The sequence below is a fragment of the Rattus norvegicus genome, chromosome 10 (genome assembly GCF_021556685.1).
Source record: "Rattus norvegicus strain SHRSP/BbbUtx chromosome 10, alternate assembly SHRSP_T2T, whole genome shotgun sequence".
NCBI classification, from domain to species: domain Eukaryota; kingdom Metazoa; phylum Chordata; class Mammalia; order Rodentia; family Muridae; genus Rattus; species Rattus norvegicus.
The window spans coordinates 90,844,971-90,869,365 of NC_141543.1; the positions used below are offsets into that span (position 1 = coordinate 90,844,971).

The following is a 24,395-nucleotide window of genomic DNA, read 5'->3' on the forward strand; positions in this document are numbered from 1 at the left end:
TTACATTTACCCAGGAAACATGCAAAAGTTTCAAGGTTTCTTTCTCTCTTTTAATTTTAATTCTCTCTCTCTCTCTCTCTCTCTCTCTCTCTCTCTCTCTCACAATGTGTGTGTGTGTGTGTGTGTGTGTGTGTGTGTGTGTGTGTGTTCGCAGTTGCCACAGCATGTGTGCAATCAGAGAACCACTCATGGGAGTCAGTCTCCTCCCACCACGTGAATGCCAGGTTTGCAACTCTGATCAACAGGACTAACTAACAGATTAATTAACTGCCTCTATCCTTTGAACTATTCACTCACCCTCTTTTCATTTACATATTTACACATACATTTTTAAAGAAAGAAGCAGTCACATTCAATTGTCATTATCCTTGTGTTGGATGTTTATTTTTGTTATGCAGAAGTAGTAAAATATAAAAAAAAACTTTGCAAAAGCTATAAAAGACAATTAATAGATTTTAATGTCACAAGCTTAAAATGCACGCTCCTCCAAGTGCCAGGGATAATTTAAATTCCTGCAGCATGATGAATAGATAAAAATACAAGCTGAGGCATGTTGGGGGAGACCTGTTAAGCTATATGGAGGTTTTTGATAAAATCATTCTAAGGAAGAACTTTGGAGAGAAGGCAGAATGTGCACAGGGAACAATTGCAAACAAGTCTGACTTCTGGGACTGAGGAGATCAAGTCCCTCAAACATTGCACTTTTTAGAAGGAAGGACTTCATTTGTAGAGATTGAGGAGGTAAATGGCACATTCAAACAAAAGATTTAGCAGCAGGGGGTGGCACAGCACATGGGGCGGGGGCAGGTGGAGATGACACAGGTGGGGCGGTAGCAGGTGCTTTGGCAGCAGACCTGACCACAGACTGGTCTCAGACAGCAGCAAGGACGACAGCAGGGCCGACAGCAGGGGCGGCAGCAGCTGGAACCACCACAGGAGGGTTGGCAGCAGCTGGAGATGCAGCAGCTGGGGCGACAACAGCTGGGGCGGCAGCAGGTGGGCTGACAGCACACAGACTGACAACACTGGGGTCTGCAACAGCTGGACACACAGCAGCTGGGCCTGCAACAGCTGGACACACAGCAGCTGGGCCTGCAGCAGCTGGACACACAGCAGCTGGGCCTGCAGCAGCTGGACACACAACAGCTGGGGCGGCAGCAGGTGGTCCTACAGCAGGTAGTCTGACAGCAGCTGGGCTGGCAGCAGCCTTGGCCACAGCCCTCCTCAGAGCAGACAGAGCCACAACAGGAGCTGACCATGGTGTTAGAGGTGGAGGTTCTGGGTGGGCTTACAAGATGGAGAGAGTTCTTAGTCTGGTCTCTTTCCTTACTGTCTCTTGCTTTTTATACCCTGCTAAGGACTACTAACCACGTGGGTGGTGACTCTTGTTTATACTACAGAAGATCAATTAGCATGTGTTAATTAGTATTGTTATCTATATATAGAAAAGACTGCTTCCTTTTCCTGCTCTATTCTAAGCTATCCAATTTGGCAAAGCCCAAGAGAATCAACTTTCCTTTTCTCACTTTGATATTATATCCCCTAAGGTAGGCACAGTTCACGACTTTGTCTCCTTGGTTTGAGTGTTAATTCTTTATTTCTGGACTTACCCTGGGGAAATGTGTTCAGAATGGACTTCATGGTGACTATATTTCTGGCAGCAACAGGTTAGAATCAGGACTTATGGGATACTGGTGGGAAAACAGGGTGAAATATTGGTATTTTGGGAGTGCCAAGGTGGTAGTTTGCAATTAACAAAAAGTACTGCATTTCTCAAACAGTTGGTCTGCTGTGAGCAAGCTTAGGGAGGGTTCTAGCAGTTTTGTCTTATTTAATCTCTCAAAGGCAAAACAATTTTGTAGTGATAATTACTTTTGACTAGCAAACACATGTTCACATGTTGGGTCCTTAAAAATAATTAAATTTTTAGTGCTATGTTATTTAGAGTAGGGTAGGTTAAAGTCATATTTTGATCAGCCTTTTGGTAAGGTCAACAAACCCAGCGAATACATGCAAGTAATGATCTTAATAAATTGTCTACATGCATGAAATTCCCAAAGAATAAATAAAAATAACTTTAAAAGCTGTGTCTTTCTCATATCCTGAGTTATTTTTCCCCCAAGAATGCATATTGGAGAAGTTTTTGCTGCAGATAAGATTCAAATAAAGGCATAAACTTTCATTCGCAGATGATTAAGGGGACAGGACATGTACATGGTAAAGAGCTTGTCAAGTTTTTTCCAAGGGATGTTGGATTAGTCAATAAAATAACAACCGTGAAGGGATGTTGGATTAGTCAATAAAATAACAACCGTGTGTTTAGACCAGTGCATTCCCAGTGGACAGTGAGATAACTCTGACAGATAAAATAGGTTAAATACCTACTGTGTGCCAGGAACTTTGGGAGTCCTCTGTAATTCATATCTTATTTACACTTCTCAAGGCCTCTATGAAGTGGGTGCTATTCTTATTAATTCCTTACACTGAAGTCCCAAATGGACTGAGGGGACATAGCCAGTCTCTCACAGAATATGAACAATGACAATCTGGTGTCATTTCTTACACTTATACTATTTTATTTTCCTACAAAGTTTTCTTCTTTGTCACATTAGCAAACTCTTATTCATCTTTCAACATCCAGCACAGCTCACTTCTGATCTTTTCTTACTTTTACTGCACTCACCCCTCCTTTCCCCATTGCCTCTGTTCTAGAATATTATACCATATTGGAATTGTTTTGTCTTATCTCCCTCTCCAAGGTAAAGCCTAAAAGGTCTTAGTCTCCAGGATATGTCTCATTTGCGTTCATTAGCATGATGCCCAGTCACGAGTGAGAGATCAGTTGAGTGAATGTGGGATTTATTAAAACCCAAGGCGCTTATCATAGATAAGATAATCTAGTTGGTTGAAGAAGGACCATTCAGTGATGAACATAGGCTTAGATGGACTTATGATCCAGTCGTTGATGGGCTCAACAACCTGTCCAATCGTGTGTGTAGACTGCAGAGAAAGATGATAGATACTCAAGGAATACAACAGAGAGACTTTGAGGATTTTCTTGACTTTATACTGAATGTTGTGTCATTAAGTGGGAAGAAAAGTTTGAAGAGCATCCGGGACTTGCAAATATTTGGAGGTGTGAGAATGACAGGAAGCAGGAAGAACATTGCAGCCATGGTTGTGTTATAGGGGTGAAAGGTGAATGCCTGTCTCGGGTTGCAAGATTAATGTGGAAAGGAAAAGCATTGCTGCAGTAGACATTTCAGAGAAGTTAGCTAGAGTTAGTTATAAAGTCAACAGACATAGACGGAGCCTCACCAGGCAAGAAGAGTCAGTTGAATATGCTCTGTCTCATGCATGGGAACATACAATCTTTTGCAGTCAACTCCTTCCTGATAGTTTTGGCATGAAAAAATGAACACTAATAATCAGGACACATGTTATACATCCATGAAATTGTCAAAGAATGAAGTCAATAAATGTTCTAAAATGCTGCATACTAAGCCATCACACACACACACACACACACACACACACACACACCCACACACACACACACGAGAGAGAGAGAGATAAGTACAATGTAAAGAGTTTCTAAGATAAATTAGAAGGAATTCAGTTCCAGAAGAAAACGTGTCTAGGAAAGTCATAAAAGAAACTTACCATCATTGTTTTGCTAAATTAATATAGAGGCAAAGTGTCTTCTAGATGTGTATGTTCAGACCTGTAAACAAGTACTGCTCTCAGCTTTAAGCAGAGAAACTTCTGTTGGCAGCCAACAGCTATGAATGTAGATGTATACAGCTGCTCAAAATGCTGAGAATAAGCGATAACCGAACATTTAGCCTTAAATTAGACTCTTATGTCACATTCTCTAAGACTCAGGGAACAACGCCGAAGAGGGGACCAGAAGAATATGAGATCAGAAGACAGGTAGGAGGGCTGTTGACTACCATCATCCAAGTAAGGCACAGCTTCTGCCAGGACAGACTCAGAGCCACCAGCTCTGATCCTGCACAAGACTGGCTCTGTCAACCGTCAGTCATGGATTAGGGTGGGGCTCTAATCATTCCTGCTCAACTATTGGCTATTGATAGGTTCTAGGGGCGGTGGAGTCCTTATCTTTATTTTCTATACTCATTGGGGAGTGAGCCAGGCACCAAATTTAGTGTCACACGTATGGGCCTCATTAAAGTCAAGTGTTTCACAAAACAAAACAAAAGGACGAGAATGAGGGGGCAGTATCTGTAGGGAGGAGGGGAACTGGTGGGGTGGGAAGGAGATGAGAGAGGGTGGAGGTGAGAAGAATCCGAATACATTATATCCACGTGTGAAATTTTCAAAGAAGAAATTTAATTGATTAAACAATGTAAAAAAGTATGAAATGCCATAACTTCAGACATTGGACATTCATGAAGAGCAGAGCATAATCATCCTCAACTCCCATTTCCCACCACATAATGTCACATAAAGGCACAGCACTCATGGGCAGATTTGATACTTGAGAAAGGTAAGTTAATAATTCACTGAGCAGTTGAAAGGCACACATTTTAATTATATTTTCAATGTTATTAGAAAAGCACTCCTTTTGTGGGCTTTTTGTTCTATTTTTGCTTTGCTATTTTTGTCTTGTTTACTTTGACCTTCATTTTTGAGTTTTCTTCCTCTTTATTGATTCTTTGTGAATTTCCCATCATGCACCTCAACCTCACTCATCTCCCTGAGCCTTTGCGCCCCCCTCCACCCTTACAACCTCCCCAATAAAAGAAAAAAAATAATCTTATAGTGGAAGCTGTAGGGTGTCACAGTGTGTCCCACAGAACACCCTTTAGTCCATTCTTCTTTGCTTACAAATGTTCATTGCAATGAGTCACTGGTCTGATTTGAGGCCTCTGGCTTCTGCTACACTATCAATACTGAATCCTCACTGGGACTCCTCTCATATAGCCAGTTGTAGCCCTGTGTCATAGAGATCCTACAGCTTTGGATCTGCAGGGTCAGCCACATCCACATGGCATTTCATAGATGGGGTAGATATTGGGGTGGGCCAACTCAAAGCCTGGATCTTGGCCTGGGTTGTAACAGAGCTGGTCAGCCTGCCAGCATTCCTGTGCCCACTCTACCAGGGTGAGCTCTTTAGCATTGTCCTGGCTAGCTCACCCAATGTTATCGCCAGCAAGGTGCACAGCCAGCTCTCCCAATCTCATGCCCTCGGGCCAGTTTTCCTGCATGCTGTGGAGAGGGGAGTAGGGGGTGAAGGGCATTACCACACAACAGACAAATTTCAGCCCCAGCTCTCCCAGCCTCATGCCCTGAGACCAGTGTCAGCTCTACTATGCTGCCCAGTTGAGGCTCAGAGGTTGCCCATTCTCCTGAGTGCTGCAACTGTTGAGGGACAGGACCAGCTCTCTCACAGTGACCAGGTGAGGGGTGGGGTCAGCTCCACACAGCTCTCAAATATTAACATGGCCCTACATGGCAGCCCAGACCAGGATGTCTGCCTGGTCTTTGGTGGTAACAGATCCCAGCTGCTGCAGGGCTACAGACCCAGATATTGTCCTTGGTTGGAGGGAAGGGAGGGTTTTGGGGAACAAAAGGCAGGATCTCACTATGGCTGTATGTGGTGGCATTGCAGGCTGCTCACATCAGGCTGCCCCTCATTATCCTTGAGTTTCCAGTTCTGCCTCTCATTGTGCACACACCCTTCTGCTTCTCTCTCTTTTCCATCTCTCCAAAACTCACTTGCTCATCCTAGCAGCACCCTGGGCCCCTGGATATCTGGGATTGTCTCAAGAGTGCTATGCCTTGTGCTGTGTAGCACCAGGCAAGTATTGTCTCACTGTGGTCTGCCTGCCCTGCCCACATGAGCTTGTTTGTTTGTTTGTTTGTTTGTTTGTTTAGAGAGTAAAGACAGAAAGTCTGGTGGGTAAGGAAGATCTGAGAGGAGCAACAGTAAGGAAAAAAAGTCATCAATATGTTTTAAATGAAAAAATTTTAAATAAAAAGAGAGGGAAAAAAGGTGAATTGAATAACTTTAAAAAAACTCATTGATTTTTGAGATGGAGGAATTGCCTCTAATTAAAAAGAATTGATTATTTAAACTTAAAAACAGGTTATAAAAAGACCAGTTGCTTAAAAGGGATAAAGATGTTTCCTGCAAAAATTCATGGAAGTGGGAAGAAAAATGTAATTGGCTTCAAGGCTTTGCAAATATTTGGAGGTGGGGCAATGACAGGAGGTGGAATAAGTCATGAACCTTTCATGCATAATAGAAGAAATAAAATACTAAGAGGCCCTACTTTTCCTCCATTAGGTTGTCCAAAGCCCCAAATTTGACAATATAGAAACAGGCATGTTCATGATTTTCTTATGAAGACGTTCCAATAAATTAGCAGCGCTATCTTGGACATATCTATATGACAGTGTGTTTTTGCAGGATTATTTATATCGGTTCTATTCACAATAGGAGAGAAAATAACAGAGCAGGACTAGACCCTTTAATAGGATGCTAAGGAGTAAATGCTGGCACATGTACCTAAAATGCAGCACTAGGCAGCCCTAGAAGTGAACAGGGTGCCTCTCTGTATGCTATTATAAAGCGGTATATTGTTAAGCAGTGGTGTAGCAAGTGGAGTAAATGGATACCACATTCTATACATCCTAAACATTCTATTCATTCTATACATTCTAAATAGCCCAGGGTCCAAACATAAAAATACCCGTGGATGGCTCAGAGGTTAAGAGAATTTGGTCTTGTTCCAGAGGACCCTAGCACCCACACAGTGGCTCAAAACCTTAGTAACTCTAGCTCCAGTGGATCTGATTGGCTCCATAGGCGCCAGGAACACATGCGGTGCACAGACATCCCTGTAGACAAAATGCTCACAAACCTAAAATACATTTAAAAAACTGTACACACATATGCATTCATTTAAAATTTAAAATGATAAAATAGAGGAAGTGAGGACATAGAATGAAGGAACAAAAGAAAGAAAGGAAGGAAGAAAGAAAGAGAGAAAGAAGGAAAGAAAGAAAGAAAGAAAGAAAGAAAAAGAATCTCTATGCAAAGCAAAGATAGGGCAGCAGTAATGGGATGGGTTTACTTGCTTGTCTAAGACAACTGAAAAGTCAGTCAGGAAGGGAACATAGGTTTGTGGATACTGGCTGTCAGGTAGGGGAGGAGATTAAGTCGGCTGGCATGTGGCAGAGAGGAGAGGCAGAGAGGAGAGGGAGAAGGTCTGTGCTGTTTTTCGAGTCTGGGGTATCCACATCATCTTTAAGCAAAGAGATACCCTGTCTTAACAACAACAAAAAGATCCTTTCCTTCTCTAGGGCTCAGGGAAATCAGCCCTTTAGTTACACCACCGTGATGCTACCATTCCATATCCCAGTGTCTTCTTTCCTAGTTAGGGAATCTGTGTTGGTGTGGCAGAACTGTCTGGACTGGGAGGAGAAGCATCCTGGACGTTAGTTACTTTAAATCAAAATCATCTTCTACTTCACCTTTCCTCTGTTTACAAATGAGAGTTTACACACACAGAATGTTTAAGATAAACCCCATCTCTCACATTCGTCCTCTGTCTTCATATTTAGCATGTTTCATGCGAATTGCATTAAAAAATCAATTGACACCCGATCCTATTATCCTTGTAGTAACTATGAGATGTTTGCGCATTCATAATGTCACACATAGAACATGATTTATAGTTTTTCTAAAATGAATTTCTGATTTTTATCCATGAAATTTTCAATGCTGTGTAAAGGCGAGGGAGTCAGTTGATGAGAAAAGACAAATGTAGTTAAGAAAAAGCCTTGTCGGGTTGGGGATTTGGCTCAGTGGTAGAGCGCTTGCCTAGCAAGCGCAAGGCCCTGGGTTTGATCCCCAGCTCCGAAAAAAAGAAAAAAAAAAAAGAAAAAGCTGTGTCATCCATCCTACAGATATGGGTGAAACACAAGGTCTTCATGATGAAAGAGAAATATTAGAGATTGATACAGTCACACAGGTTTTCTAAGTGGGAAGTGACGGTTTATTTTGACACAGTGGCACACACAATACAGGATGCCTGGAGGAGTAAGAATGATCAAAGAGCGTCTTCATTGAACAATTAAGTCAGGGACTATGAAGATCAACAACAGAGAACTATGGAAGTTGACCTGTGGACCCTTGAGATTTGTGACCTGGACCTAAATGCTAAGAATCCGGGGATAATTTAATTTAGCAGCTAGTACAGTAGAAGCAAATTCACACTTTAATGGGAAGCGAAGGTGCACATGAGGGATTTGGATTGAAGCTAGAATAGCTGCTGGTGGGTCCAATAAAATACAGAGATGTAACTCAGCAAAACATCCATCGAATACAACTCTGTATGCCCTTGTAGCCAACTATGGGGACAAACGTGAAATAAAAGCTGGATCAAGGGATTGAGGCTCAGCAGCAGGGGGTGGCACAGCACATGGGGCGGGGGCAGGTGGAGATGACACAGGTGGGGCGGTAGCAAGTGCTTTGGCAGCCAACCTGACCACAGACTGGTCTCAGGCAGCAGCAGGGGCGACAGCAGGGCCGACAGCAGGGGCGGCAGCAGCTGGAACCACCACAGGAGGGTTGGCAGCAGCTGGAGATGCAGCAGCTGGGGCGACAACAGCTGGGGCGGCAGCAGGTGGGCTGGCAGCACACAGACTGGCAGCACTGGGGCCTGCAGCAGCTGGACACACAGCAGCTGGGGCGGCAACAGCTGGGGCGGCAACAGCTAGAAATGCAACAGCTGGGACGACAGCAGCTGGGGCGGCAGCAGGTGGGCTGGCAGCACACAGACTGGCAGCACTGGGGCCTGCAGCAGCTGGACACACAACAGCTGGGGCGGCAGCAGGTGGTCCTACAGCAGGTAGTCTGGCAGCAGCTGGGCTGGCAGCAGCCTTGGCCACAGCCCTCCTCAGAGCAGACAGAGCCACAACAGGAGCTGACCATGGTGTTGGAGGTGAAGGTTCTGGGTGGGTTTCTGAGAGAGTGTGTTGAGAATCTAAAGGTCTCCTGTCTGGTATTCCCTTTTATACTCTGCTCAGCAAGTGGTGTCACCATGAGCAAAGCTCTTTTCCTTGTTTTTCTAACCAGGAAATTAATTAGTGTTATTAAGGCATAATCATGTTTGCAAGGTTAAATATTCCAGCATTTAGAAAGAGCATCATTTTCTTTCTCTACATTGTTATGATTCATGGTGTGTGAAATGACACTCGTGTTTCTATTTATGTCTGTGTACCTTCTAAACTGGGACTAGCACATGATACATGTGTCACTTAGGCTTGCTTGATAATATTTTGAGAATGTCTCACAAAATGTTCTCTTTTTCTGCAGATAAGCATAAACTATTGCCTGGTAGATCCCTGGTAAGGAGATGGGATGAAAGACTCATCTGTGCAGTTACTTGTAAACAATCAGGGACAAGTGTATTCATAGCTTGTAATTATTCTACCCAGATGGTTAGCATTTTAGGGGCATTTTTTCAATGCCAAAGACTCATTTAGGGAGTCAACTTATCCTCCTAGGGATCCTCTCTGTGTGTGGCATATGAAGTGTGAGTGGGTTTGATCTGTCTTCAGATAAGCCAGAATATGCAGTGGATTCTGCTTTCTATAAAAAATTCCATGCAAAGCATCCTTCCCTGCCACTCCTTCAATAATTATGGGTTTGAGATACTCTACCTGGAGAATGAGCGCATAGTAGACTTGGCTTGTTGTCCTATAAACACTGAAGTACGCTATGTTACAAAGGAATTTTGTCACAAATGTAAAGTTTGTAAGACCAGGATCTAGATCAAGAGTCACTTGTTTATATCTCATCTACTTTTCGTTGAAAAGCAAGATCTTAGAGATTATCATTGTTAGTGAGCGCTGGCCACGCTCCAGACCTGTCCATACTTTATGGTCATTGTAGTGAGTTTACTTTCCCAAGAACCCATAGACATCAGGTCACTGTAGCTCATGCAGAAATCAGTTAAAGTTGTTCTAGCCTTCAGTAGCCCACTGAGCAGAAATAGCATTAACTATTATACCTTGAATTGTCCTGTTCCGTCTCCTCAGACTGGACCTTCTTCGGCTTCTTTCCAGAAAGTTCTTTTTACTTCAGGTCAATCAGCAGCCCTTCCCTCCTTTCTCTCCAGTGTTTTCTTCGGCATTATTGCATTAGTTTGTGGGGATTTAAACTTCTCCTTCTGCTTGTCTTTATACTGGGAAGAGCCTAACTTGAGTCCGTATGACTGGGATACGAACGTGTTCAACTGTCTCATCCCAAATGGTAACTCTCGAATTGAGTATTCATAGCTGTGCGTTACCACATCATCAGCATGCTTGGTGAGATGTAGTCTTCATTGTCAGCTTGATGGGTTTTAGAATCTCCATGGAAACTCGCATCTGAGTGTATGGAGGAGAGTGTTTCCAGGAAGCTTTAACAAAGCAAGGAAGACTCATCCTGAATGTTGTTGATATGTCCCCACAGGCAGTGGTCCCATGCAGAATAAAGGGGGAAAGGCATCAGAGAACCAGTGTACATCTCCCTTCACTTCCTGACTCCCGATACATTGTGACTAGCCACTCTACACCCTCAGTGCCTGTCTTTTCCATCATAAAGGGTGAAAGTTTATACTCATTCTTAAAGCTTCTTCTTTAAGTTGCATTTGCCAGGTATTTGACCGTGAATTGGCTACACACCTCGTGTACGCTTCTCGTGTATGCTTCTCATAGTCCTAGCAATGAAATACTCAAGAGTTACTTGGAATTGACTTCATAGCTTATGTCTGCTTCTCATAGTCCTAAAAACTCCTTTAAAATGTAATTTTTTAAAGTGCAAATTATTTTTGGGTTCCAAACTAATTTTTACAAAATGAGACATATCTGTCCCATGCAATTTTAGAAGCACACTTTGCCAAGTTGCCAACAACCGCCCTTCCCGAAAATGCTGGAAGCTGCTACCAGTTAATCTCCTCTTCTCCTGTTCCCTTTGGCCCCGAGGAAGGAAAACGCTAGAGACTTTTGTTACTTTAAAACTGACCTGGCCTCTGCTGATGGCAGAGGCTACATACTATAGGAGCCCAGAGGAACCTTCATGTCTGACACTTCCTATCCACTCCACACCCTGGTCCAAATCCCCATTCTCTCTGTGTCTCCTTCTCTTCCTCCTGAGATCTGGAAATCCCACCTTTTTCTCTTTGTCCAACGATTAGCTTCTGCCGCCTTTATTGACACAATCAAGAAACAATTAGGGAACCAGATTTTAGTAGAAGCAAGGAAGTCTTGCTTCTGCCTTTCCTCTCTGCGTGCCCATTCTCTCTCCCCCATGAGTAGGACTTACTTTTGATCGACAGATGCTGTTTGTACACATTTATGAATTACAGTGCTCCTGTGTATGTTAGGTAACAATTAACTCAGACTAATTAGCATATCAACTGACTTAAAAGGTTTACTTTTTTTAAAAAAATTAAAGTTCTCTTCACATTACTGTTTTAACACAAGTTCATATCTACTGTCAGCTTTGATGATTCCTCTTATACTCTGCACTCTCGGTTACCGTTTGCTTTGGTTTACTTACCGGACCACGGCCGTGGCACCTTGCTACCTCTTCTGCAGCAATGGCTTCAGATATTTCTTGTTGCACTTCAGCTATGCAATACTCAATTTTGTGGACACAATAGTTCATTTGGCTAGTCATTTACTGAGAAATGTTTAGGTCTTACCAGGTTTTTGTTATAACAATGATACTTTGTATTTGAAGACAAGTTTTCACGGGGGGACACATTTTATTTTGTTCTGGTTTGGAGATTCCCCAGGTACAAGCTCTGCCTGATGGATCATTTAATTATTTCAAGTTCAGTCAACTTTCCTGTGTGCTCTACCTTTGGTTATGCAGTATGTTGACTTTCGTTCTGATTCTCGCATCTCCTGGAGCAATGGTTCTCAGCCTTCCTGATGCTGCAACCCTTTAATACAGCTCCTCATATTGTCATGACCCCCCCCCCCCAACCATTAAATTATTCTCGTCGTCACTTCATAACTGACACCTTGCTACTGTTATGGATCTGAGTGTAAACGTTTGCGCCTTCCAATGGTATTAGGTGACCCTTGTGACGAGTTGTTCAACTCTCAAAGGGTTATGACCGCTGTCCTTGTTTACACTTGGAGCATGTGCTCTATACTTATGTATTTATACCACCGTCAGCGTAAGGATAAACCACAGTTCATCCACTCCAATGCCTTTTGGGTTAAAGTCAGCTCATTTAGCTATTTACCACAGCAAAGAGCTGAGGATTTACTCCCATTTTGTGCCCTGTCCATGCGCATGCACTTTTGACTTCCTCTCCAAACTCAAGACTTCAGGTACTCGCTAGAATAGAAAGATAGCCATTATTAAGATGTCGTTGGTAAAAATGTCCCTTTGGGAGAATATTTCTCATTTTCTTTTATCCCAAGTGGAACTCTAATGTTCAATGTCATCCCTCTGAGTAAAATTACAAGTAAAAATACTACGTGCGAATGGGCAGAAGAGGACAAAGGTTTGATTTTTAATCCGCTCTGTTATTATTTCATTTTACTTTTTCTATGTATGGGTGTTCTGCCCTCACTCATGTCTGTGTTCCATGTATGTACCTAGTGCACACACAGGCCAGAAGAAGGTGTTGGATTCCTTGCAACTGGAGTTATAATCAGTTGTGAGCCACCACGTGGATGCTGGGAATCAAACCCAGGAACTGTGGAAGAGCAGCCAGTGCTCTTAGCCACTGAGCCATCTGTCCAGCCGCTGGGCAAACACTGTGAAGAGAGGAGCACATCAGATGCTTTACTGAGAAACTCCACTATGGCATAGACTCAGGAGAAGAGTCCTGTGCATGCCAGCTCCTGCTGTCTGTTGCCTCCTCAATTACAATGGGTTCTGTGTTGAAAGCGCTCCATAAGTGATCTCTGAATGAGTGGTGAAGAGATTGGAATCTGAGAGCATCAATGGCAACAGACTCATTCAGCAGGTCCCCATGTCGAAAGGACATAGAAACAACCTCCACAAACCCCATGGGACTTTATGATGTGGACGTGCAACTTGCAGTTGGCCACAATTTACAATAGACCACATTTTGTTTGTATGTTTTTCTCACAGGATCCGTTCCCTCCTTTGGGTTATGTTGTTGTCCTGTCAATGTATCTGGATTTGAAGACTTTCTATCAAAAGGAGAGTGAGTCCTGGATGAAGTCCTACTCTATTTCAAGGACATTATAATCTGATATTGAAATATGCCTGCTTGATTAATTTTAAATCAATATGTGATATTGATATATAAACTACTCACTTTCATCTTGGCACCTTTATACCTATGTGTCCACGTACTTTGTCTGCCTACTGAAGCTCTGCTCTAGATGGAGGAAGAAGTGATGCAGTCTTACAGGTAGTTTGCCTGTTAAGTAGCAAGACACTTGGGGAAAATTCAGACAGGGACTAATGGAACCTGAAAAGCAAGAAAGTTTCCTTGTGTGTTCTGTAGGTAAAATACCCCCCCCCCTCTCTCTGTGTGTGTGTGTGTGTGTGGTGTTTGAATAGACCAGAGGTCAACCTCTGATGTCATTCAGCAGGGTCTGTCACCTTAGTTTTGAAACAGTCTCTCCCTGAGAACTGGGGTTCACCAGTTAACCTGGTTATCCCATAAGCCCAAGGGACTCTCTTGCTCTGTCTCCCCAAAACTGAACATGTACCACCACACCTGGCTTTTTCCGTGCATTCTGGTGATAGAACTCATGTCAGAACTCTTGTCTTCATGCTTGTGCAGCAAGTCCTTTACTGACAGAACTATCTCACAAACCCCCAAACACACTTGATATTTAAGACGAGTAGATGGCATCTTAAAAGAGCAATGGTCACACTGAATTTTTATTGCAGAGATATGTGAGGTTTCCTTTAATACAGAATTAGATTACTGCAACTGCAAAGTCCTTTGGATAGGGTGTGAAGAGAAGTATTTTTCCAGTTGTCTGCTGGCTGAGTAAAATCTGTTTCCAGGTAAAATCCAGGTTCCAGACACTATCCATGGTCTGGCTTCTCATCATAAAGCTGAATTATGCAGCATCAAAACACTTGGTGTGTTTCAAGTTGTAGCACATACACAAAAGATCTGAATCAATAGAGAGGTAAGTGGATCCATGCAAGGATCTCAGCAGCAAGGGGTAGCACAGCACATGGGGCGGGGACAGGTGGAGATGACACAGGTGGGGCGGTAGCAGGTGGTTTGGCAGCAGACTTGACCACAGACTGGACGCAGGCAGCAGCAGGGGCGGCAACATGGGCGGCAGCAGCTGGAGCCACAGCAGCTAGAACCACCACAAGAGGGTTGGCAGCAGCTGGAGATGCAGCAGCTGGGGCGGCAGCAGGTGGGCTGGCAGCATGCAGACTGGCAACACTGGGGTCTGCAGCAGCTGGGTCTGCAGCAGCTGGACACACAGCAGCTGGGCTGGCAGCAGCTGGGTCTGCAGCAGCTGGACACACAGCAGCTGGGCTGGCAGCAGCTGGGTCTGCAGCAGCTGGACACACAGCAGCTGGGCTGGCAGCAGCTGGGTCTGCAGCAGCTGGGCTGGCAGCAGCTGGGTCTGCAGCAGCTGGATACACAGCAGCTGGGGCGGCAACAGGTGGTCCTACAGCAGGTGGCCTGGCAGCAGCCTTGGCCACAGCCTTCCTCAGAGCAGACAGAGCCACAACAGGAGCTAACCATGGTGTTGGAGGTGGAGGTTCTGATTAGTACTGGAGTTGGAGTGAGTGTAGTGAATCTGAAAGTCTCAGTGCTTCATGTCCCCTTTTATACTCTGCTAAGGGTGCTGTGTCCCTAGCCTAGAGGATTTCCTAGTTGCTTTTCATTTCCCTGAAGAACTAGTCATCATGAAGTCAGATCATTGGTTTTCCTTTTTAAATACTTGAAGATAAAGAGAATAAGATTTCTTTTTCTGGGTGCATTAAGATTATTTTTTTTCTGGTCTCTGTCACAAAATTACCTTCTTGACTTCCTTATTTGTTCACCCTGCTTCTTGGGTGGGTTCATCCCATGGATTGGGTAGCTGGTGTATGCCTGTGTTTTGTGTATCACTCATGATGCTACTTAAGCCAATTTGCCTCAAGATGCTCACATCTCTTTTGATGTCCAAAGAGAAGCATAATTGTAGTTGGGAAGTAGGGGGAAAAGCTTATCTTTGTGAGATAGCTCCCTGTGAGCCATGAGGAAGCGAATCTTGTCTGTGAGTCATAGATGCTCATTAGATGATGGGCTGGCCAAAGTACTCTGAGGTATGCAGCAGAAACAATACTTCCTTTACCCTGTTTCAAATTGTCAAAAATGACAGCATATTGTAGAGGTGAGCTTGGGCTACACAGCTTTGGTTCCTGGTGGGTCACTCTCCCAAACACACCCAGGAACTATCTGGATTCATGAATGGAACACACGCACACATGCACATATGCCCGTTAATTTTAAACTGCCTTGGCTATTTCAAAGGCTGAGCACTCCTAAGTCTTCCCCTGCTACCCTAGGCTCAATCAGGGAAGTAGCCAGTGGCCATTTACCTGAAATCTCACATGGTTGGTTGACTCTATCTCCTGCAGTTCGTATGTCCATCTATCTCCTACTGCTTCATGGTGATCCGTTTCCCTCCCTCCTGTGTTCTGATCTGGCAACTCTAAGGGTGCTTGCTCCCCCATCTCCCTTTTCTAAGCCAATGGCTGCTGGCATTTTTATTGAACCCTGGAGGGACATGCAGGGGACATGTTACTTCTGGATCAAAACAAAGGCAGAGAACAAGCAACAGTAGTTTTTGTTTTTTTTGTTTTTTGTTTTTTTTTTTGTTTTTTGTTTTTTTTTTTTGTAGAAATAAGTTTTTAAGGAGAAAAGGAGAAGTCTGTGCTAGGGTGAGTTTGTAAATCCTGATTGGGACATATTGGCTGGTATAACTAAATAATGAATTTTGATTGCCAGACCTTGGTGTTTAGTCTCAGGAATGAGTCAATGACCAAATAAGGGACAGGACCTTAGGGGCTAGGTTTAGGAATGTAATATAACAGTTCTTAGCAATGGAAAGAGATGGGTAAAGGGAAAAACCTGTTGGTGCCATGTTTGGCAGGCTTAGGTCTTTTAGAGAGCCTTTCCTTCCCACCTTTTTGTTTTATTATTGGGTGTTGGTTAAATAGGCGTCACTCTCTCTGGCTGCTTACTGCTGATATTGGGCGTTGTTGTTAGGGACCCAAGGGAACTGGAATGTTGGTCAGGGTCAGGAATAGCAGGCTGTGTCAGTTGATGTCCAGGCTCTGTGGGACCATCTGGGGCTAGGGAAGGGCTAGCAGCATTGGAGAAAGGATAGATGGGACTTTGTATTAGAGTGAAAGACTTGATGTGTGGAAGGAATGCTGCCCTGTGTTAAAGAGGGTTAGATCTGTTGTTATCTGGGTTACATAGTAGGAGAGCTGGAGGAAAGTTGGGTGGTAAAAAGGCTGCCATCTTGTACCATTATTGTCCTTACTAACAATGGAGGGGTCAGTCTGCTGTGACTTGCAATGAATCAAGCCAACATGAGAGGATGAATGAGAGGCCTTGAGGTGGTTATGGGCATATGAAGAGTTAGTCATTGAGTTGTCTTTTGTATTTAGAAATCCTCATTCCTCCCAGATGGCTGAGTATGTTATCAAGATGTAGAAAGCATATTTGGAGTTTGTATACACTGTTAATGATCTGGAACTATAGTGAGGGCTATTAATTGTGTCTGTTGATTAGTAGCCTGTGGGAGTAAAGAGGTCACCTTTACAATGGCATCGTTTTAGACCCATACATATCCTGTAACATGGTGGTCATCTGACAGGACAGACCTGACATCTGAATAAAAAGTATAGACAGAAGTAGGTAGTGGACACTCTTGTATGTGAGAGGGATTGAGGAGGAGTTCTTTGACAGTCTCTGGACAGGAGTTAAGAGGGTCTGAGGGATGTTGGGGTAAAGGGATAAGTGTGGAGGGATGGAGGGGAGGACAGGTGAGAAATGTGAGTGATGTTTTTGATAAGAGAAAATGATTGTAGTCCTCTGTAGAAGGAGGAAGAGGAGGAGGAGGAGAGGAGGAGGAGGAGGAGGAGGAGGAGGAAGAGGAGAGAGTGGCAGTTATATCTGAGAGGGTGAATCTCAGAATTAATTTGTTAGATTTGGAGATGAGTGGAAAAGGCTGCAACAAAAATATGTAGGCAGGGAGGTCAGTCACAGACCAGTGTTGTTTAGAGTTTGGGAGAGTTAAGTGACAGAGTCAAAAGTCAGTCCTAGAAAGTGTTCCAAGACCTCCAGGGCATAACCTTGAGTTTGTTTATTTGTTTTTATTTTGTTCTTTGAAGTGTAATTATGGAAATATCTACACAGATTTGGGAGGCAGAGTGCTGGGGCACAAAGCAGGGTGATTTTTATTTTTATTTGAAGATTTGTTTGTCATTGGGAAGATGAGGCTCATGGGCAGATTGAGAGTAACTTGGTATAGAGGATATACTAGAAGTGATTATCCAGGTACCTCTGAGCAGAGGAAGTTGGCTATCTTCCCGAAGGAAAGCAGTTTGGATTTTGTTGAGGGTGGAGATAAGGAGCTAAGATGGGCAAGGTGGTCTAAAGGGAGGAGTTTATTGGGATGAGAGAGAATACAAGATGGGTTACTTGAGGACAGGAAAGTTGAGCATTGGAAGGTAAGATATAATAACCTTTGGAGCTGAGGAAACTGAGGAATGAGGCAGTGTTAGATTGGCTATTTGACAGCAAAGAACTGCAAAGAAGGAGGTCATCCACATGCTGAAGCAGACTGAAGGGAAAAACAGGAAGCTAGGCCAGGTCCATAGTGAGTGCCTGGCTGGAAAGGTCGGGGTACCTTTGAATCCCTGGGGAAGGACAGTCCAGGTCAGTTGTCAGGATTGTTGAGTATTGGGGTGTGTCCAAGTGAAGGCAAAAAGATGCTGAGAATGCCTACCTAGGGATAGGGAGGAAAAGGTATCTTTAATGTCTGGAGTAGAAAAGTGAATAGTGCTACTGGTGATATCAGATAGGATAATGTAAGGGTCAGGAACCACAGGGTGGAGTTGGATGATGACACTGTTAGTGGAGTAAAGGTCTTTGACTAGGCAGAAAGTTTTATTAGGATTTTTTTTTGACTGTCAATATGTGAGAATTGTAGGGTGAAGGGGTGAGGCATAGAAAACACTTGGCTAAAAAGGACCAAATGATGGCTTTGAGGCCAATGAAGTTGGTTTAGGGTTAAGGGTAGTGGGTGTGGAGATGTAGGCAGAAGGCTCTTTGAGCTTAATAGAAAGGGTTTTATGATGTTCAGCAAGGGAAAGAGAGGGAGTTTGGGGACTTTGGAGAGTCAGAGTATACAAATGGGGGCTGCAGAAAGGAAAAGGAAGGATGTGGGTGTATGTTTGTAGTTGTTGGAGTAGAAGGCAACTTTTATGTTAATTATGGAAAGGATAGCTCTTTTTAATGAGGGAACAGGGTGTGTGGAGAAAGGCATGGGAGAAGGAAAAGCCTTTGAAGGAGCAAGGGTGGAGCCTGAGGGACCTGAGGGACCCCTCTGTAGTCACCGCATGAGTGTTTTCCACTTTATGTTTTCTGGAAACATCTCAGAATGATGAGTTTGTCCTCCAGAGAAGATGCTTTTCCTATAAATGGATGGAAATGGTATCCAGGAACTGAGTGGGAGAATGTGGGAAAGATACTTTTAGGAAGTTTTAGTCTGTAACTCTGTTTCTTCAGACCCAAAAATTAATCTTCACACTTTCCCACGCTTATAGAAACATCCATGCATAGGCATTTTAAAACGTTTTCCGTGTGTGTGTGTGTGTGTGTGTGTGTGTGTGTGTGTGTGTGTGTGTATGCTTCGCTCATTTGAAGTTCATGCAGATATTTTTGATATTCAAAGTGACAACAGGCTTGAAAGTATTTTAGTGGACTATTCTGAAAGGCTGGCTGTTTTTTTTTAATTATTAAGTTATTATTTTACTTTACACCTTGATCTCAGTTTCCCTGTCCTCTCCTTCCAGTCCCTTCCCCTCATCTCCCCTGCCCCACACCCACCCCTCCGTCCCTTCTCCTCAGGAAAGGGGAGACCTCCCATGGATACTAAGCAGCCTTTGCATATCAAGTTGCATCTTGCATCTGCTTCTATTGAGGCTAGACAAGGCAGCCATGTTAGGGGACTGGGATTTAAGAACAGACAACATAGTCAGAGACAAACCTGCTCCCTCTTTAGGAGTCCCACAAGAAGACTCAGATTGCATAACTATTATATTCGTGCAGAGGGCTGAGGTCCATCCTATGTATAATCTCTGACTGGCAGTTTAGTGTCTATGAGCTGCTATGGGCTCAGGTTAGTTCATTTTGTAGGTGTTCTTGTGGTGTCTTGATCCCTTTGGTGCCATCAACCCATCCTCCTCCTCTTCCACAGGATTCCCCAAGCACTACTTAATATTGGGCTGGGTCTCCGCATCGGTTTCTGTCAGTTACTAGGTAAAGTCTCTCTGATGACAGTTATGTGAGACTCCTGTCTTCAAATATAGTAGATATTACTAATAATATCAGGAGTGAGCTCCCTCTCATGGCATGGGTCTCAAGCAGGTCAAGACATCAGATGGCCCTTTCCTCAAATTTTGCTCCATCTTTTACCCCTGTACATCTTGTAAGCAGGACAAATTGTGGATCTAAGGTTTCATGGCTGGGTTGTAATCTCAAACCCTCCATTTGGAAATCTTGTTTGGTTACAGGAGATGGCCAGTTTAGGCTCCATATTCCATATTGCTAGGAGTCTTGATCACCCTCCTAGATTCAGAAAGAACACAGAACACAGATATCAGAACACAGAAGGATCTCCTATGCTCTTGGATCAGTAGGACTGACAGAGTAAAAATGGCTATCCTGTCAAAATCAATCTACAGATTCAACACAATTCCCATTAAAATTCTAACACAATTCTTAAAGACCTTTATATGGAAAAACAAAAACTCAGAATAGCTAAAGCAATTCTGTACATTAAAAGAACTTCCCAAGGTATCAGTTCCCTGATTTCAAGCTGTAGTACAAAACAACAGTAGTAAAAACTGCATGGTACTGGCGTGCAAGTTGATCAATGTAATTGAATCGAAGAACCAAAAATAAATCCTCACACCTATACACACTTGATTTTTGACAAAGCTAAAACTATACAAAAGAGGAGAAAATCATCTTTGGCAAATTTTGCTGGTCTGACTGAATGTCTACATGTAGAAGAATCCAAATGGAACCATATCTATCACTCTGTACAAAACTCAAGTCCAAGCAGATCAAAGACTTAACATAAGTGAGAAACAGCCTTGAACACATTGGCAAGGAGACAGCTTCCTGAACAGAACACCAACAGCTTGGACACTGAGATCAACAGTTAATAAATGGGTCCTTATAAAACTGAAAAAGCATCTGTAAGATAAAGGACACAGCGGCAGACTATAGAATGGAAAAAGATCACCAACTCCATAACTGACAGAGAGCTGACATCCAAAGTATATAAAGAACTCAAGAAACTAAACACTGTCAAACTGAATAACCCAAGTAAAAAAATGGAGTACAGTTGTAAACAAAGAATTCTCAAAAAAGGAATCTCTAATGTTTGAGAAGCATTTAGAGAGATGTTCAACATCCTTAGTCATCAGAGAAAAGAAATGCAAATCAAAATAATACTGGCTGTAGTTTTAATAATAGGTACACATTGTCTTTGTTGGTTATTTTTGTTTATTTTTATTTTTGTTTATTGACCAGTCTCAATCCCCTCCCAGACCCAGAGTTCCCTCCTGACTAGCCAGCCCCTTCCTTTTTCATGCCTTTGTTTGTGGGTATGACATATAGAGTGTAAGCAAGGCTGCTAGAATGAGCGTGACTAGGAGGTGATTTCTTGGAACAGAGTGCCTGTGCCTCTGAAGAAAGGAGGCATCTCTCAGGCCTCATCAGAGAAGGTTCTCTTTGCAGTTGACACAAGCAGTTAATGCAGACTCAAAAAATATCAAAATGGAGGATACGGGACTGCAGAAACTTCATTTAATCACACTTGGATGTGTGGAGGCACACACACACACAATGCATACACATAATCACACATGCACATCCACATAAATGCACACACTGCTTAGGGAGCATCATGAAAAAGAGAGTGGAAAGAGTAAAGTCAGTGTTTTCTGATTGGCGCAGGTTGGTGTGCTCATGAGTTCACTGCGACTGACTAGTTCCCTCTTTTCTGCAAAGTTTTAACTCAACGTGTTGGACATTTTCTGAAGTTGTGACTGCAGGATCAGGAAAGTTTGGTGTAATTGGGCTTTGTATAAAGTTTTCATTAGTCAAAGACAGTAGTTATAAGGCAACAGACACAAAGAACCCATATATTTCTATTCCGATTAAATGAATTTTATTTATAAATAATAGCAGCAAGATACAGAGATGTCACAATTAAAGGGAAACAGGACAGCACCATGAGACTTTCAGCTCTGAAGGTCTGACCTGACCTTACAGGTGCTGGATGCATTTCCACATTTGAGCTGAGAAGACCTGAACTCTTGTTAATTTCTTTTCAAAATAAAATATTTTGTCTTAATTATTTAAGTGTTTTGTACTTGCATACAGTGGATTTTGATCACATTAATATTTCTACTCCTCCCTCTAACCCCTCCAGGAACCACTCCTATAATTTCTTCACCTCCAATTCCATATTTTAGCCTGAAATGACATAGAAGTCACCAGAGGTAACTTTCCTGAGTCTGGGGTGTGGACACACAATTGTCAGGAAAGGGCTCTCTTAAGATGGTTATGAGGTACACAGGTCTATTTTCATAATAAAGAAGGCAGAAAAAAGTGGGTGTGTTCAAGAAAGTGCTCAGCAGCAGGGGGTGGCACAGCACATGGGGCGGGGACAGGTGGAGATGACACAGGTGGGGCGGTAGCAAGAGCTTTGGCAGCCAACCTGACCACAGACTGGTCTCAGGCAACAGCAAGGGCGACAGCAGGGGCGGCAGCAGCTGGAGCCACAGCAACTGGAACCACCACAGGAGGGTTGACAGCAGCTAGAGATGCAGCAGCTGGGGCGACAACAGCTGGGGCGGCAGCAGGTGGGCTGGCAGCACACAGACTGACAGCACTGGGGCCTGCAGCAGCTGGACACACAGCAGCTGGGCCTGCAGCAGCTGGACACACAGCAGCTGGGGCGGCAGCAGCTGGACACACAGCAGCTGGGGCGGCAGCAGCTGGACACACAGCAGCTGGGGCGGCAGCAGCTGGACACACAGCAGCTGGGGCGGCAGCAGCTGGACACACAGCAGCTGGGGCGGCAGCAGGTGGTCCTACAGCAGGTGGTCTGGCAGCAGCTGGGTTGGCAGCAACCCTGGCCACAGCCCTCCTCAGAGCAGACAGAACCACAACAGGAGCTGACCATGGTGTCAGAGGTGGAAGTTCTTGGTGAGTTTACAAGTGAGTGAGTTTAATGTTTTGGAGCCTCCTTGCTGGAGGTCCCCCTTTATACTCAGCTAAGTTGTTGCTGTAATTATGAAAATATTATTTCCTTGTTTTTGTTTATATGATACAAATGCAACTTAATAGGTTGTAGTTTTCCAGTAAAAACTACCAGTATGTAGGAAATAATGACTCCACTTTTCTCACGTTTCCTGGTTTTGCCTATGAATCACCTCCCTCACTTTCCCCCATAATTTCAGTATTCCATGACGCCAGTCCCTGCTTGTCATGTGACATGGGAGAGTCATTGTCTGTGCTGCAGTCCTCACCCGAACATGTATGTATTCAGAGGAGCTTCTGATGGAACTGGAATCTGCAGTTGATAAATGTTGGCTGTAGTCAGGTGCACCACTGGAATGAAACAGGAAGTGAAGTCATCCTCTTTAAAAGCGAGAATTTAGGGCGCTTATGATCCATGCATACATCGCAGGAGCCCACTGACCTCGTGAAATTCCTAAGGCCTTCCAATATGAGTCTGTCTCCACATCCCGGTGCACCATGAGACGATTAACCATGACTCATGAATCAGTATTTTAATGTCCCACAGATCTCTGGGACTGAAATCTGGTTTTAGAGTTGCCTTCCAGGCTAATCTAGAGTAATATACATAATTACTTTAAATGCATTCTTCTGGAACACTAAGACATTTTATTATCATGTTATATTGATATTTACCAAAATATTTTCTTTTTTTTTTTTTTTTTTTTTTTGGTTCTTTTTTTCGGAGCTGGGGACCGAACCCAGGGCCTTGCGCTTCCTAGGTAAGCGCTCTACCACTGAGCTAAATCCCCAGCCCCCCAAAATATTTTCATATGTTCTAGAAGTTTTTTTTTAATCCAGTTTGTGTTTAATTTTTAGAGGCATTAAGATGAACACAAGACCTATTTTCAATCTTACATGGGCTTACACAGAAATTACATTCATAGAGTTTACATCAGACACCAGCATTCTAGAGAAAGACTGCTTTCAACTGTGGTGTGGTGACTTGAATAGGACCGGTCTACATAGACTCATGTGTGTGAATACTTGGCCCATAGGGAGTGGCAATATCAAGTGGTGTGGTCTTATTGGATGAAATGTGTCATGGATGGTGGGCTTAGAGGTCTCCTATGCTCAAGCTACACTCAGTGTGGGGCACAGTCTCCTTCTGCTGCCTGTGGATCATGATGTAGAACTCGCAGCTCCTTCTCTAGCACCACATCTGTCTGCTTGCTGCCATGTTTCCCACTGTGACAATAATGAACTGTCTCTTAAAGAAATAAAACCCTAAGACACTTGGTAAGAGAAACTGCTCACTATGGGTGACAGTTAACCCAGAGTCTTATGGCCCCCAATAGGACATCTCTATATATCACATCTAAGGCTCAAGGAACCTGGAAGAGGCGATGTAGAGAACGTAAGAGCTGGAAGAAGGGATGGAGGACTGTAAATCATTGTCTTCTGCCCATGGCATCGTCCTGGTGCTCATGAACTCACAGTGGCTGTGATGACTAGCACAAGATTCATACAATCTAGCATGAAGAGAGAGCCTCAAATAACCTAAGCCCTCCCTAAGAGGTCATTAACAGCTAAAGGCTACTGGAGGAACAGATAAGGAAGTAGGAGAGGCCAAGGAAGAAAGAAGAAATAGGTCAGTGGTATAGGTGTGTATATCAGGAAGTAAACATATGGTCAAAACGTATCACATGCATGTATGTAAGTAGCAAAGAATAAATACAAAAATAATGGTTTATGGGTCTGTCCTAGGTCCTCTTCATACATGTTATTGTTGTCTTGCTGGGTGTTCTTGTAGGACTCCCAAGAGTGGGAATAGGGGTGTGTGTGACTCTTTTACCTGCCCCTGGG

At 43.6% G+C, this 24,395-nt stretch overlaps 4 protein-coding genes across 4 annotated transcripts; all 4 read right to left on the minus strand.

Annotated features, from left to right (window-relative positions):
• Positions 1–598: 598 nt before the first annotated feature.
• Krtap4-7 (keratin associated protein 4-7) lies at positions 599–1,313 on the minus strand. Its single transcript, XM_087574809.1, has one exon. It carries the CDS (start codon positions 1,257–1,259, stop codon positions 768–770), a length of 492 nt encoding a protein of 163 aa, XP_087430935.1. The 5' UTR covers positions 1,260–1,313; the 3' UTR covers positions 599–767.
• A 6,979-nt stretch (positions 1,314–8,292) lies between these two features.
• Positions 8,293–9,006, minus strand: Krtap4-7l1 (keratin associated protein 4-7 like 1). The gene has a single exon (XM_087574808.1). The coding sequence runs from the start codon at positions 8,963–8,965 to the stop codon at positions 8,429–8,431; it is 537 nt and encodes a 178-aa protein (XP_087430934.1). The 5' UTR covers positions 8,966–9,006; the 3' UTR covers positions 8,293–8,428.
• A 4,866-nt stretch (positions 9,007–13,872) lies between these two features.
• Positions 13,873–14,775, minus strand: Krtap4-3l1 (keratin associated protein 4-3 like 1). Its single transcript, XM_087574812.1, has one exon. The coding sequence runs from the start codon at positions 14,733–14,735 to the stop codon at positions 14,181–14,183; it is 555 nt and encodes a 184-aa protein (XP_087430938.1). The 5' UTR covers positions 14,736–14,775; the 3' UTR covers positions 13,873–14,180.
• A 6,664-nt stretch (positions 14,776–21,439) lies between these two features.
• Positions 21,440–22,511, minus strand: LOC148003105 (uncharacterized). The gene has a single exon (XM_087574811.1). It carries the CDS (start codon positions 22,471–22,473, stop codon positions 21,919–21,921), a length of 555 nt encoding a protein of 184 aa, XP_087430937.1. The 5' UTR covers positions 22,474–22,511; the 3' UTR covers positions 21,440–21,918.
• Positions 22,512–24,395: the final 1,884 nt, after the last annotated feature.

Excerpts from the sequence above, each read along its gene's own strand:
- Krtap4-7 (XM_087574809.1), bottom strand. The coding sequence starts at position 1,259 with ATGGTCAGCTCCTGTTGTGGCTCTGTCTGCTCTGAGGAGGGCTGTGGC.
- Krtap4-7l1 (XM_087574808.1), bottom strand. The coding sequence starts at position 8,965 with ATGGTCAGCTCCTGTTGTGGCTCTGTCTGCTCTGAGGAGGGCTGTGGC.
- Krtap4-3l1 (XM_087574812.1), bottom strand. The coding sequence starts at position 14,735 with ATGGTTAGCTCCTGTTGTGGCTCTGTCTGCTCTGAGGAAGGCTGTGGC.
- LOC148003105 (XM_087574811.1), bottom strand. The coding sequence starts at position 22,473 with ATGGTCAGCTCCTGTTGTGGTTCTGTCTGCTCTGAGGAGGGCTGTGGC.